At 42.5% G+C, this 12,998-nt stretch overlaps 1 protein-coding gene across 2 annotated transcripts in view; it reads left to right on the top strand.

Moving 5' to 3' along the window:
- The window catches only part of POSTN (periostin), a 164,940-nt gene that overhangs the window by 118,493 nt on the left and 33,449 nt on the right, over window positions 1-12,998 (top strand). For both annotated transcript variants that reach the window (XM_029602743.1, XM_029602744.1), the window contains exon 19: window positions 8,375-8,467. In XM_029602743.1, the coding sequence (XP_029458603.1) occupies window positions 8,375-8,467 (93 nt within the window). The remainder of the gene's footprint in view (window positions 1-8,374; window positions 8,468-12,998) is intronic.

Below are 12,998 nucleotides of genomic sequence, written 5' to 3'. Positions count from 1 at the left end.
GCTAGTGAATGGTGTGTGGGTGAGGGGGGGGGGGGGGAGGATGGTGAAGTCTGAGACAGCTCCCTCCCTGCATTACTAGTGAGAGGCTGGCTTCACAGACAGGGGGGAGCTGCCTGACCCTCACTCCTGACTTCCCCCATGTCCCAGCTACTGAATGGTGTGTGGGTGAGGGGGGGGGGGATGGTGAAGTCTGAGACAGCTCCCTCCCTGCATTACTAGTGAGAGGCTGGCTTCACAGACAGGGGGGAGCTGCCTGACCCTCACTCCTGACTTCCCCCATGTCCCAGCCAGTGAATGGTGTGTGGGTGAGGGGGGGGGGGGAGGATGGTGAAGTCTGAGACAGCTCCCTCCCTGCATTACTAGTGAGAGGCTGGCTTCACAGACAGGGGGGAGCTGCCTGACCCTCACTCCTGACTTCCCCCATGCCCCAGCTAGTGAATGGTGTGTGGGTGAGGGGGGGGGGAGGATGGTGAAGTCTGAGACAGCTCCCTCCCTGCATTACTAGTGAGAGGCTGGGCTTCACAGACAGGGGGGAGCTGCCTGACCCTCACTCCTGACTTCCCCCATGTCCCAGCTAGTGAATGGTGTGTGGGTGAGGGGGGGGGGAGGATGGTGAAGTCTGAGACAGCTCCCTCCCTGCATTACTAGTGAGAGGCTGGCTTCACAGACAGGGGGGAGCTGCCTGACCCTCACTCAAGCAGAGAAGCCCTTCTTACAAAGCTGAGCTAGTGAGTTAAGTAGGAGGAAAAGTAAACATACTTGTGCCAGTGTGGCTACTTAAAAAATACACTTACCAACAATCAATTACATATATTTGAACTGTGTACAGTTCCAGCCAGGACCACCTTTCTAAAATGCACAGTGATTGGCAAATTCAACATGCAGGTGTCTGCTAACAAAAATAATAAACAAAGAAGTTCTAGTCACGTGAGTGCTGATCATCACATGTCAAGCTTCCAACTGTTTCCATTTCACATCCCCCCAACCATTACCTCAGTGGTAACCTTGGTAACATCAATAGATAAGAGCACAGCCAGCCAATAGGAATACATATTCATTCCTAAGTGACCTTTACTGACCTGGGAAGTGTGAACACTTTGTTTCATTTTCTGCTGGTGTTCATGAGTTTCCAGTTCCATTTCCCATCCCCCCAACCATCACCTCAGTGGTAACCTTGGTAACATCAATAGATAAGAGGGCTGCCAGCCAATAGGAACACATATTCATTCCTAACTGACCTTCAGTGACCTGGAAAGTGTCTATTTGTATCATTTTGAGTTAGTGCGCACTAACTCGAGTTAGTGCGCACTAACGGGGAGTTAGTTCGCACTAACTCGAGTTAGTGCGCACTAATCGGAAAAAACGATTTTTAACGATTTTTCAACGAAATAATCGTGCCAAACACGATTTTCTTCTCCTGCCACACGATTTCTATCGTTAAGACGATATGGAAAACGATTCACATCTCTAGTATGTTCCATTTTCTGAGGCTTGCAGCTATTGCTCTGTTAATATGCCATACCCTTTATATACCACCTTAGTGGTCATACCACTACTCTGCCTACCTGCTATGCCCCAGATTTACCATCTTGGGGATCTTGTTGCTACTGCTCTTCCTAACTGTCTCTACCCTGGTAGACCACCTTACAGGTCTTGCTGCTATTGCTCTGCCTCTTGCCATACCCTGTGGCAAGTAAGCAGAGCTACCACATGCCTAACTGTTGTGCCTCTTAGATACCACCTTAGGGGTCTTGCTGCTTCCAATCTGCCTTGCACCTGATATACCACTTTTTTTTTTTTTTTTGGGGGGGGGGGGGTGTCATGCTTCTAATATTCTTATCTGTGATGCCTATTATGTACCAACATGGGAGTTTTGGTGCCACTATGTTGTTTGCTGTTTGGAACTCAGCCTAGTTCTCCCATCTTGTTTGTTGGTTGTACTGGGGGTTTTTTGTCTCCAGAAAAAGGTGTGAAAAAAATACAAGTTTCTCCTTTTATCCCTCTCCTTTTATGGTTCTTCATTTTATTCTACCCCTCTACCATCCCAGTTTAGTCCTCACACCCCATTTGTTAATCATACTAGGGTGTTTGACCCCAGAAATAAAACTGAAAAAAGTTAAAAAGTAGAAGTTTTTCCTTCCACCCCCATTCTTACTTGGGTTTTTTTTTGTAAATCCCTAGGATTCCAGCCTAGTTCTCACACCCTTCTTCTTATACTGGGATGTTTAGTCCCCAGTAACCTTCAGTCAGAAGAAGAAATGCAGGCGCAACACATGTTCTGAATGAGGGAAATATTTAAGTAGGAAGAGAAAACTAATGCAAACTAGAAAGTCAACAAATGGAAGAGACTGTGGAAGAGACTGTGTTCAGCTACAGAATGTGGGAAAATCTTTCTTAATAACGCAAACCTCACAAATTAACAGAAAATCCACACTGATGAGAGACAAATTGTCATGTTCTGATTGTGAAAATAGTTTAAATCTTAAAGCAAATTTCACAAGAAGCCCAAAATTGCCCCAGTAACAAAATCAATTCCAAGTACAAAATGGATACTGTTTACAGATCATTCTCTTGTACTAAATATGACTAGTGGCAAGTGCTTCAACAGGAAGACAGCCATCTTCCATGCCACTCTACCTTGTTGCTATACCCTTTATCCTACTTCTTAGGGGTATTTCTTCCACTCAGCTTTACTGCCATACCCTAACTTTGCACCTTGAGGCTGTCTCTCTGCCTTGCTATGATATCCCAGATCTACACCTTGGGGTGTTCCTGTCACTATGGTGGGCTGTTTTGAACCTCTCATTGTGCCTTAGTGTATTGATGCCATGTTGGGCTGCTTTGTCCCTTTATTGGTGCCTTGGGTTTTTTTTTTTTGCTTTAGGATGTTTATGTCACACTTGGTGTCACTTTTCTCCCATACTGCCTTTGAGGGTTCATGTTGTTGGGGTCCCTGTTTTGAACCCTTGGTCTAATTTTTCCCACTCTGGCTGTGCCTTTGCTTATCTCAGTATGCTTTGGAGAACCTCTGTCAATGCTAGCACCACTTTGCCCCTTTACGGCACCTTTGACTATTCATGCCATTTGTGGTACCAGTTTTCCACAGTCTAGGTACCTTTGAATTCTGTCCCTCTTCTGATGATGTCTTTCCACAAACTTCATTAGAACTGATAAGAAAACTCCATTTTTTGAGCCCAAAAAAAGCTGCAGTGCTTCTTATATTGAATTTAAGGGTAAATGAATAAATAAAATGAACAAATGGGGTTTTTTTTGTTTGAAACTAATGAATTGAATGAAGGTGCCCTATGAAATGAATGAACAAATGAAAATTGCACATCTCTACTGCTGACATGCCTCCATGATGTAAGGAAAAGATATCTGCAAACCCCAAAATGTCATTATGTTTATTTTTTTCATTTTAGGAAGTTTTTTTTAACCATGTTTCATTTTGTTTAATGGTTATTTTAGTTCAGTTTGCATGCCAAAGCAAAAACAACATAAAAACATCCAAAAATAAATAAAGAAATTGGGGCCTCCCCAGACCCATCCAACCCTCTCCCACTTCCCCCTCAAAAAGCTTCAGGGACCAGGGTCCACCCCAGCCCTGGGTTTATCCCTTCCATGAGAATGCTAGATTATGAGAGGAGCAGGAAAGATGCCCACTTGCCATCTGCCTCATCAACATCTCTTGAAAATTGCACTAATTGACTAGCACCATAGAGACATCACTGGTGTTTCTGTTAGGGCCAGTGCCATTATTAAAGATTTGTTGCAGGATCTCCACAGAAAGGGAAGTGTAGGCTGCGTAGGTCCCCTGTCCAAGCTGCATTTTCTGGAGTGGAAGGCAGAGTTGGAGCAGCCCAAGAATGATCTGGCTGGGCTTGACTCAGGCCAGCCAAGTAGGCCCATGTCCTGAGGTCTTAGAGAGGCTTGGGAGGTTGGAGGGGTTGGGAAGTCCCTGGCAGTGCTTAGCTAAACCCAGCTGGGTAGGCCTGCAACTTCAGACTTGTGAAGGCCAAGTTTTTTTTTTCTCTGGAAATAGTGTACAATTTGCTAATAGCACTCACTATTTCCTGAAACAAAAATGCCCCCCAAGTTTGAAGGTTTTCATAGGGATGGCTCATTTGTTTTGGGAAATTTGAAACAAAACTAAAATGGAGCATTTTTGTATTACCACAGCTCAAGAGAATGCAAAACAACCCCAATCTAAGGTAAACAACCAAAAGACTAGAAAGATGGGATCAAATATCCAAGAATTTAGGAACTCCGGTAGACAAAGAAATACATTTTGTGGAAAGGTGTCAGCAAGCCTGACAGCGTGTCATGTTATCGCAGTGCTAAGACCGCCCGGACCAATCAATCATCCACCTTTATAACCAGATGTTAGAAAGAATTGTTTAAGTCCTTTTTTAAAGCAATTAAAAGCAAAAAACAGTCCCAAGGGTTAACAAATAAGAAACCAACATGGCCATGTTTCACTAAAAAGCTTCCTCATGAGTTCTCGTCAAGGCAAGATGTCCCACAAAAAATGTTAACAGTTGAAGTGGACCTACACACTCAATTTACCCCTGAGGAAGCTTTTTAGTGAAACAACGGCCGTGTTGGTTTTTGCTTTTAATTGCTTTAAAAAAGGACCTAAACAAATTATTTCTAACATCTGGTTATAAAGGTGGATGATTGATTGGTGCGGGCGGTCTTAGCACTATGGTACATGACATGCTGTCAGGCTTGCTGACACCTTTTCACAAGTTATATGTTTTTGTCTACCAGAGTTCATAATTTTTTAGATATTTGATCCCATCTTTCTAGTCTTTTGACATTTTTGGATTACCTATTCACTTGAAACAAATGCACATCCCTAGTTATCAGGCATTTTCCTAAATACATGCATTATTCTCATTTCCTGTCTGTCTTTTCCTCTCTTGTTTTTAGTTAATATTATATTTGCTTTAATTTTTTGACAGATGTTATTCCTCCTAATGCACTGCTTTTACCTGGTTTTTTTTTTTTAGGCTTTAGAAAATCACAACACAGTCTTGGACTTTTCCTTATTTTTATTTTCAAGTGATTACATTTTCATCAACATTGCTTTGGTTTTACTTCTTATGATTTTAAAATACTAGAAACGCTTTCATTCACTCACCTTAGATTGGTTTGCATTCTCTTGAGCTGTGGTAATACAAAAATGCCCCATTTTAGTTTTGTTTCAAATTTCCCAAAACAAATGGGCCATCCCTATGAAAACCTTCAAAATTGGGGGGCATTTTTGTTTCAGGAAATAGTGAAAACCATACTGTTAGGTACTTTCTCTTGTGTTAGCAGTTGCCATAGTTAACCATTTAGCATGACTTAGTAGAAACAATATCTACTATAAACTGATCCACATTACTCAAGCTTCCAACATCCAGAAACACTGATATTGCTACCAATGATTAAAATCAGTAATCCAGTGACTCTGCCATCAGCAATAAAGAATTCCTCTGCTGATCATTGCTTTTAGACTACTGCATAAGTAACTATAACATTTTTTCTTTGTATGCTTCAGTGTTGCAAAAGCCACTGTCCCTGTAAGTATATGGGGAAACGGTGCACTCTGTGGGATGAAAAACTTGTACTGTACATGCACAAGAAGACAGTCTGCAAATGCTTCTTCATATGTTAGCAATGAACTTTCTGAAAAAAATATTCATAAAAAGAAAAAAGAACACTGGCTTCTCCACAAAATATCCTTTTAGGAAATGTAGCTTAATTGGAAAATCTTCCTCTTGAAAATGTATTGCCTCAGAGCTATATAATTACAAATCTAATTGCAAAGGAATGGTAACCACAGTCAATAGCTTTAGAAAGATTGGCTTGGTGAGGATACAGTAGGCGTTCCCTTTGTAAGGATACTTTAGTTTAAATTTGTATCGTATCTAAATATGGCATTCATTCAGTTTATACCTGCATGGCTTTGGAGCTGTGTATCATAATTCCATGAAATTGCCTTTAGATTTAGTGTACCTAAGAGATATTATATATTACTTTGCATAGCACAACGTCTGGTTAAGAAACAAGAACTTAGAGATCATCATGCTGCTGTGGAAGTAGTAAACTCAGGTAGTCTCTCAGATCAGAGTGGTGAGCAAAGAACAATGCCTTAATTTTGCTTGACGCTAGTCCTTCCCTTTCTGCACCTCCTCAGCTCACTGGCACTGGTGCTGGCTGTGCCTTCCTGCCTGATTACACATGATTGAGGAATTATGGCAATTAGTTTTCTAGCAGTGCACAGAGGAGCTGAGCAGACAACTGAAATGGAAAACCAACTTAACCTTTTTCCTATAAACAGCAAGTATTTTACAGAATTTGAAAAAATCATTTTAGTCCACTTGGCTCACTGGATGTCATAGAAGGGTTATGTAAATGCTTAATTAATTGACCTCCATACTGCTTACAGGTTGGCATAGAAAGTCAAAGGCCTGCAACCCATACACTTGGATGGAAAACCAGTTATAAAGTAATACTGTGCAGGATAAAGTAAAGGCTAGAGATGTGAATCGTGTCCTCGATCGTCTTAACGATCGATTTCAGCTGGGAGGGGGAGGGAATCGTATTGTTGCCGTTTGGGTTTTAAAAATATAGTGAAAAATCGTTAAAATCGTGAGCCAACCCCCTAAAACCCACCCCCGACCCTTTAAATTAAATCCCCCACCCTCCCGAACCCCCCCAAATGCTTTAAATTACCTGGGGATCCAGCGGTGGTCCAGAACGGCGGCGGTCTGGAATGGCCCCCTCAATTGAATCCTTTTGTCTTCAGCCGGCGCCATTTTGCAAAATGGCCGCCGCAAAATGGCGGCGGCCATAGACAAAAACGATTCGATGCAGGAGGTCGTTCCGGACCCCCGCTGGACTTTTGGCAAGTCTTGTGGGGGTCAGGAGGCCCCCCCAAGCTGGCCAAAAGTTTCTGGGAGTCCAGGGGGTTCAGGAAGCGATTTCTTGCCGCGAATCGTTTTCCGTACGGAAAATGGCGCCGGCAGGAGATCGACTGCAGGAGGTCATTCAGCGGGGGTTCTGGACCGCCGCTGAACGACCTCCTGCAGTCGATCTCCTGCCGGCGCCATTTTCCGTACGGAAAACGATTCACGGCAAGAAATCGCTTCCTGAACCCCGCTGGACTCCCAGAAACTTTTGGCCAGCTTGGGGAGGCCTCCTGACCCCCACAAGACTTGCCAAAAGTCCAGCGGGGGTCCGGAACGACCTCCTGCGTCGAATCATTTTTGTCTATGGCCGCCGCCATTTTGCAGCGGCCATTTTGCAAAATGGCGCCGGCTGAAGACAAAAGGATTCAATTGAGGGGGCCATTCCGGACCGCCGCCATTCTGGACCACCGCTGGATCCCCAGGTAATTTAAAGCATTTGGGGGGGGGTTCGGGAGGGTGGGGGATTTAATTTAAAGGGTCGGGGGTGGGTTTTAGGGGGTTTTAGTGTGCCGGTTTTCCTGCCCTCCCCCTTCCCCCGATTTACGATTTTTTAACGATAAATCGGGGGAATTGGTATTGTATCGTGGCCCTAACGATTTTTGACGATTTAAAATATATCGGACGATATTTTAAATCGTCAAAAAACGATTCACATCCCTAGTAAAGGCGGCTGAACGTTTCACTGAAATATATAGACACAAAAGCATAAGAAACATTACAGCTTTGGAGAAATATGTTACCCAATACTCAAAATCTTGTAGTTTGTATCTGCATGTGCTGTCAAAATGTGCACAATTGGTAAAAAAAAATGCCATACAACAAATGTAATGACTTGTAAGTTTGTGGAAAACCATGTGCACTGAGAGAGTTAGCATAACGAATGGCCTTTTACATTACACGTTCTCATTCAATAACCAATAGTAAACCATTATAGAGAAAGAGAAACTATTTCCAGAAGAAGTTACACGTATGCTTGTACTAAACAACTTATGGCAATTACAAAATATTTCATACTACTTTTTTCCTTTTACAATGTGCAGTTCACGGCAGATATTTAAAAACACATCTGATATATGGTTTGACAATGACTCTAAGGGGGTCATTTTCTATCCCTATCGCACGCGAAAAGGGACTTTTCGCACGCGAAAGCTAGATGAGGCGGAGTCGGGATGGCGTCGGGACACTTACTCGACTCTAAGAAATTTGGATAGAGAACAACTAAAAAGCATTACACATAAAAAAAATACAAAAAGGGAAGTATTTTGAGCCATGAATAAGACTTTTGAGTTGTTGTAAAGGTGAGATACCTTGTTGCTCAACTTATAAGGCCTTTTTTCCTCTGACATATGGTTTGCACACACTGTTAAGGTCCTCTGTATGAAATGTTAGCTTATTACCTACAATTTTTTTTTCAGAGCCCAAAATAACCACACTGACCAAAGTGATTGAAGGACAGCCAGAGATAACGGCAGGAAGCGAGACCCGAATCACAAAAATAATTCATGGAGGTGAATAATTTACAGTTATTTCATTTTACCTTTCTGTAAAAATAACTGTTCCACTATACAAAAATAATTGGTTTGCTTTTATTTAAGTAACAGAGGAAGAGAGCTATACAGTGCTAGCAAGTCTGTGTGACTCATACTTTAATATGTCCTTTTCTAGACTAGGAATATTGTATTCCATTTTTTAAAAACCAAGGCTTCAAGGTCTTCAGTAAGATAGCTATAGTTCTGAAAGTTAAGCTCAGGTGCTTCACTCCAGTGAAAGCATTGCTGTGTTTCTTTTATCTGGTTTCGCTGTCCTCAATTTCTGAAATTGTCTGGCATTGTATGAGTAGAACGTTGTGTACTCTGACCTGTGTATCACGGGATCGCAGCCCATGCTGATGCTAGCACTGTTTATTAGGGATGTGCTGCGGTTTGGGGTTTTTTTGTTTTTTCATTCATTTTGTGCCAATTTATTTACTGTGTACTTTTTTTTTTTTTAGAATGCACTGAAAGGCTTAATCTATTATGTCCCAAATTTTTTAAGAAGCTGTTATCTAAATAGGACACTGGGACATAATAGGTTAAGTCTTATCGAATTAGCAGGCTTTAAATCAATTTAGTGCACATTAAATCATGTTATTATGCACTAAATGGGTTTCAATACATAATAAAACAATTTAAAGGTGAATTTTTAAAGAGCTGCGTGCATAAAATTAGCACATGCATTGGCAAATATCGCATATTTGCGAACACACTATTTTATAAATCTCAAACATACATGTGCAAGTAATGGTGGGCAAATAAATTTGCTCATATAAATAAAGGGTGGGCTTGGGAATGTTCTGGGGTGGGGCCAACATTTATATATAGAAATTGCTATTTTAAAAGCTGTAAAAGCTACGCATGGATGGCTTTTATTTGCACATATTTAACTTGCTAATTATCTGGTGTGAGAATAAAACTCTATATAGCCAAATACTGACTTGGTGAGAGATCTGGGTTAACTGGGGGGGGGGGGGGGGGGGGGGGGGGGTGGGAGTTCAAGCTGAAGAAACAAGAGGATCTTTATGACCTAGAGATAGACTGGGAAAACTGATGGACTAATTGGCAAAACTGGTAATGTACTTCATGTGTGCATGTTACAAAATTTGATGAGTTGCACACATAAAAGCTGACAAATGCTAAGGAAAACATGCAACTTTTATTTCCTCCTGTAAATCATTAATATTAGGAGCACAAATACACATGCACAGCAGATTTGCGCCACTTATCTGGATACATTTTGACCTCTCTGGGTAAGTGGCAGCTTTGTTATCACTTAGACGGATAGGTCTCAAGAAATGCTACTTACCCAGCTTATTAAGATAACCAGATAGGTGTTAAAATGCTACTTATCTGGTTATGCTGAAAATGCAGGCCGCATATCAATTAGATACATGAACATGTTGGGTAGATTTAAGCATATTTTATTTAATCGCGTCAGCGATAAAAAATACATCTGCATGCACGCGCGTGCCCATATGGCTGCATGTATGGGTGTGCATACTTGTTTTAAATTTAACCTCCCTAGGCAAAATGGAAAGAAATGAAACTGAAACAAAATAAAAAATTAATTTTCAGCTGCGGACTCCTACTGTTTAGGTTCAACATTTTAGTACTCAAAGGGAGGGTAACTTTAAAACATATGGGAGCGTGCCTATATATGCAGCTTTTGGACATGTGTGTTCATGCACACATATCTTATATTGTACATGCAAATGCACGCACATAAAACATACATACGTGTACCCAATAACTCGTTCGCATATCAAAAAAATATGCAGCATGTATTTTAAAATTAGCTGCATAAGTTTTGACTTATCCGGCTAAGTGGCAACAAGTATCTGTCTAAGAAGCATGGTGGCGACTTCTCTGGCTAAGTAGAACTGCTTAAGACTTATCCGGCTATGCAAAGTAGCAGGATAAGTAAAGAAAAGAGCTAAATAGGCAGATAAGTAAGATGAATAACTAATGTTTTAAGGCTTATCAGTCTTTCTTACCTAGCATTTTTTAAGAGTTAACTCGCTAAGTAAAAAATCATCCAGATAAGTGGCGGATACCTGCTAGGTGCGTATATTTGTGCTTCTAATTTTTAATCATTTACACAAGGAAATGTAACTCATGTATTTCCCTTAGCACTTGTCAGCTTCTACGTATGCACAAGTGAAAGAAATTATTGGTTTTACCAATTAGCCCATCAGTTTGCCAGTCAATCTCGAGGTCATCAAGACTGCCCTGACTACTTCAGCTTGCACTCCCCCCAGTTTACTCAGACCCCTCACTCAGCCAGTATCTGCTATAAAGAATTTTATTCTGACTTACAAATTACAATAGGTATTGGTAATCAGCAGGTTTAAATATGCACATGTAACAGCTGTACATGCATCAACCTTCGCGGCTTATAAAATAGCAACTTATACACGGAAATGATGACCCTGCTCCGGAATGTCTCTGGCACGCCCCTTCCCACCCCTTTTTTATATGAACAAACTTATTTTTGCACCGTTACTTGCATGTGTATTTTTGAGATTCATAAAATAGGAGTTGCAGGAATACATGCTATATAAGGTGAATTTTAAAAGCCCAGTGCGCACATCAATTCGGGGAAGTGTGAGCTAATCAAGCTGATACGCTCCAATAGGATTTTAAAAGCAACCCCGATACGGACTTATCTCACACTGCGCGCGCATCTCAAAAATTTTCAAAAAGGGGTGGGGTCTGTTTGGGGTTTGGGTGGGGCATGGACCAAGAGATGTGCGTGTAAATACTTAAGTGCCCAGGTGCGCACTCAGGTCCAGTGGTGCGTACGTTTACTTCTGCTATGGAGGAGATGTAAGTTAAAAAAATAATAAAAACTAGCCATAACTGAGATGATTAAAAGGTCTGGAGTAACTGGAGGGAGTGCAGATTATCAAATCAGGAGGGTTTGATAGGTCTACCTGTTTAACTGGGTAAACTGGTGGACGAATTGGTGAAATTGGCAATGGTGTGAGTGCGTGCTTCTTTTAAAATCCCCTGATTTAGGCGGTAGAAGTAGGATTTGCACACCCAAGTGAGTTCCCACTTAAATTTGGGCATGCATGCACGCAGATAGGCTATTTCAAAACATGCACTTATATACACGCAAGTTATAAAATGGCCGCATATGTGAGTGTGCACCGATGCACACTCATCAAAGTGCGCCCACATGCTGGAGCTCATTTTTATATGTGCATCTCTTTAAATGTTTCAACCAAATCTAAAATAATGATACATTATGAATTTGAACTAATTTCTAAATTGAACTTCTCAAAAGCCATTGCTATTAGGGGTGGGAAGGAGGGAAAATTTTGTTTTGTTTTTTGTTTTGATTTTCAGAAACGTTTTCCCATGGATTTCATTTTGTGTAATGATTATTTCTTTCTTTAGTTTAAAAAAAAAGAAGAAAGAAATATAGAAAAAATGGAAAAAAAGAAAAGAAATGGGGCCTACAAATACCTCCTGTACCCCCTAACCATCCCTCCCATCCATAAAAATGCCAGGGCCAGGATTCTCCCCATAACCCACTTAACTAGTCTGTGGGAGATTCACAGAGAAAGCCTAGGCCCCAGCCCAAAACAGGGCCTTGAGTGGGCCCTAGGTCGAGGTTGCGGCGACCTAACATGCAAGGGCTAGGCTTCAGCCTTCAATGCCAAGAACCAGCCTGGAGGCTGGGTCCCAACGCCAGGGCCTTAGCCCAGACCCATGCACAATGCTAGGGCCCAGGCCCAGGCCCAGAACCCAAGTCTTGGAGCTCTTTTTTGGCATCTTTTTTCTTCAGCTCTTCTTCACCAACTTACGCTGTCTGCTAGGGTCATTGGGTCGGAACTAATGAACTCCTGAGCATCTTCCCCAGTGGAGGTCACCATTTTGATATCAGGCTTTTGAAATAGCTGCCATACATCAAAATGGTGGCCTCCGCTGGGGAGAATGTGCTGGAGTTCATTAACTGTGGTGCAAAGACCCCGGTGGATGGTGTCAGTAGGCAAAGAAGAGCAGAAGACAGAAGATGCCAAAGAGGAGCTCCGAGGCTGGGCTCTGGGCCTGGGCCTGACCCTGAGCCAAAGCCTAGGCATCGGGACCTGGCCTCTGGGTTGAGCCCTTATGTCAAGCCTGGGTCTGGGCCAAAGCCACAGCATTGGGACCTGGCCTCCATACCATACCATGGTGTCAATCCTTGAGTCCAGGCCCTGGCCTAGGCCGAAGCCCAGGCATCAAGACCCAACATCTGGGCTGGGCTTGAATGTTGGTCTGGGCTGAGGCCAAGGCATTGGGACCCAGCCTCCAAGCCTGATCCTAGCATCGAACTTGGGTCTGGGCCGATGTCCTGGCATCGGAATTCTGCCGCTGAGATGAGTTGTGACAATGGGCCTGATCCTGGGCCTGGGCCCTGACCTAGGCTGAGGCCCTGGTGTTGTGACCCAGCCTCCAGCCAGCATCCGGTCTGAGGCCCCAACATTGGGACCTGGCCTCTGGGCTTGGCCATGACGTC

This window comes from Rhinatrema bivittatum, chromosome 5, assembly GCF_901001135.1.
Source record: "Rhinatrema bivittatum chromosome 5, aRhiBiv1.1, whole genome shotgun sequence".
Taxonomy (NCBI): domain Eukaryota; kingdom Metazoa; phylum Chordata; class Amphibia; order Gymnophiona; family Rhinatrematidae; genus Rhinatrema; species Rhinatrema bivittatum.
Note: the sequence above shows the minus strand (reverse complement) of the source record. Positions and strands in the feature narration are given on the sequence as shown.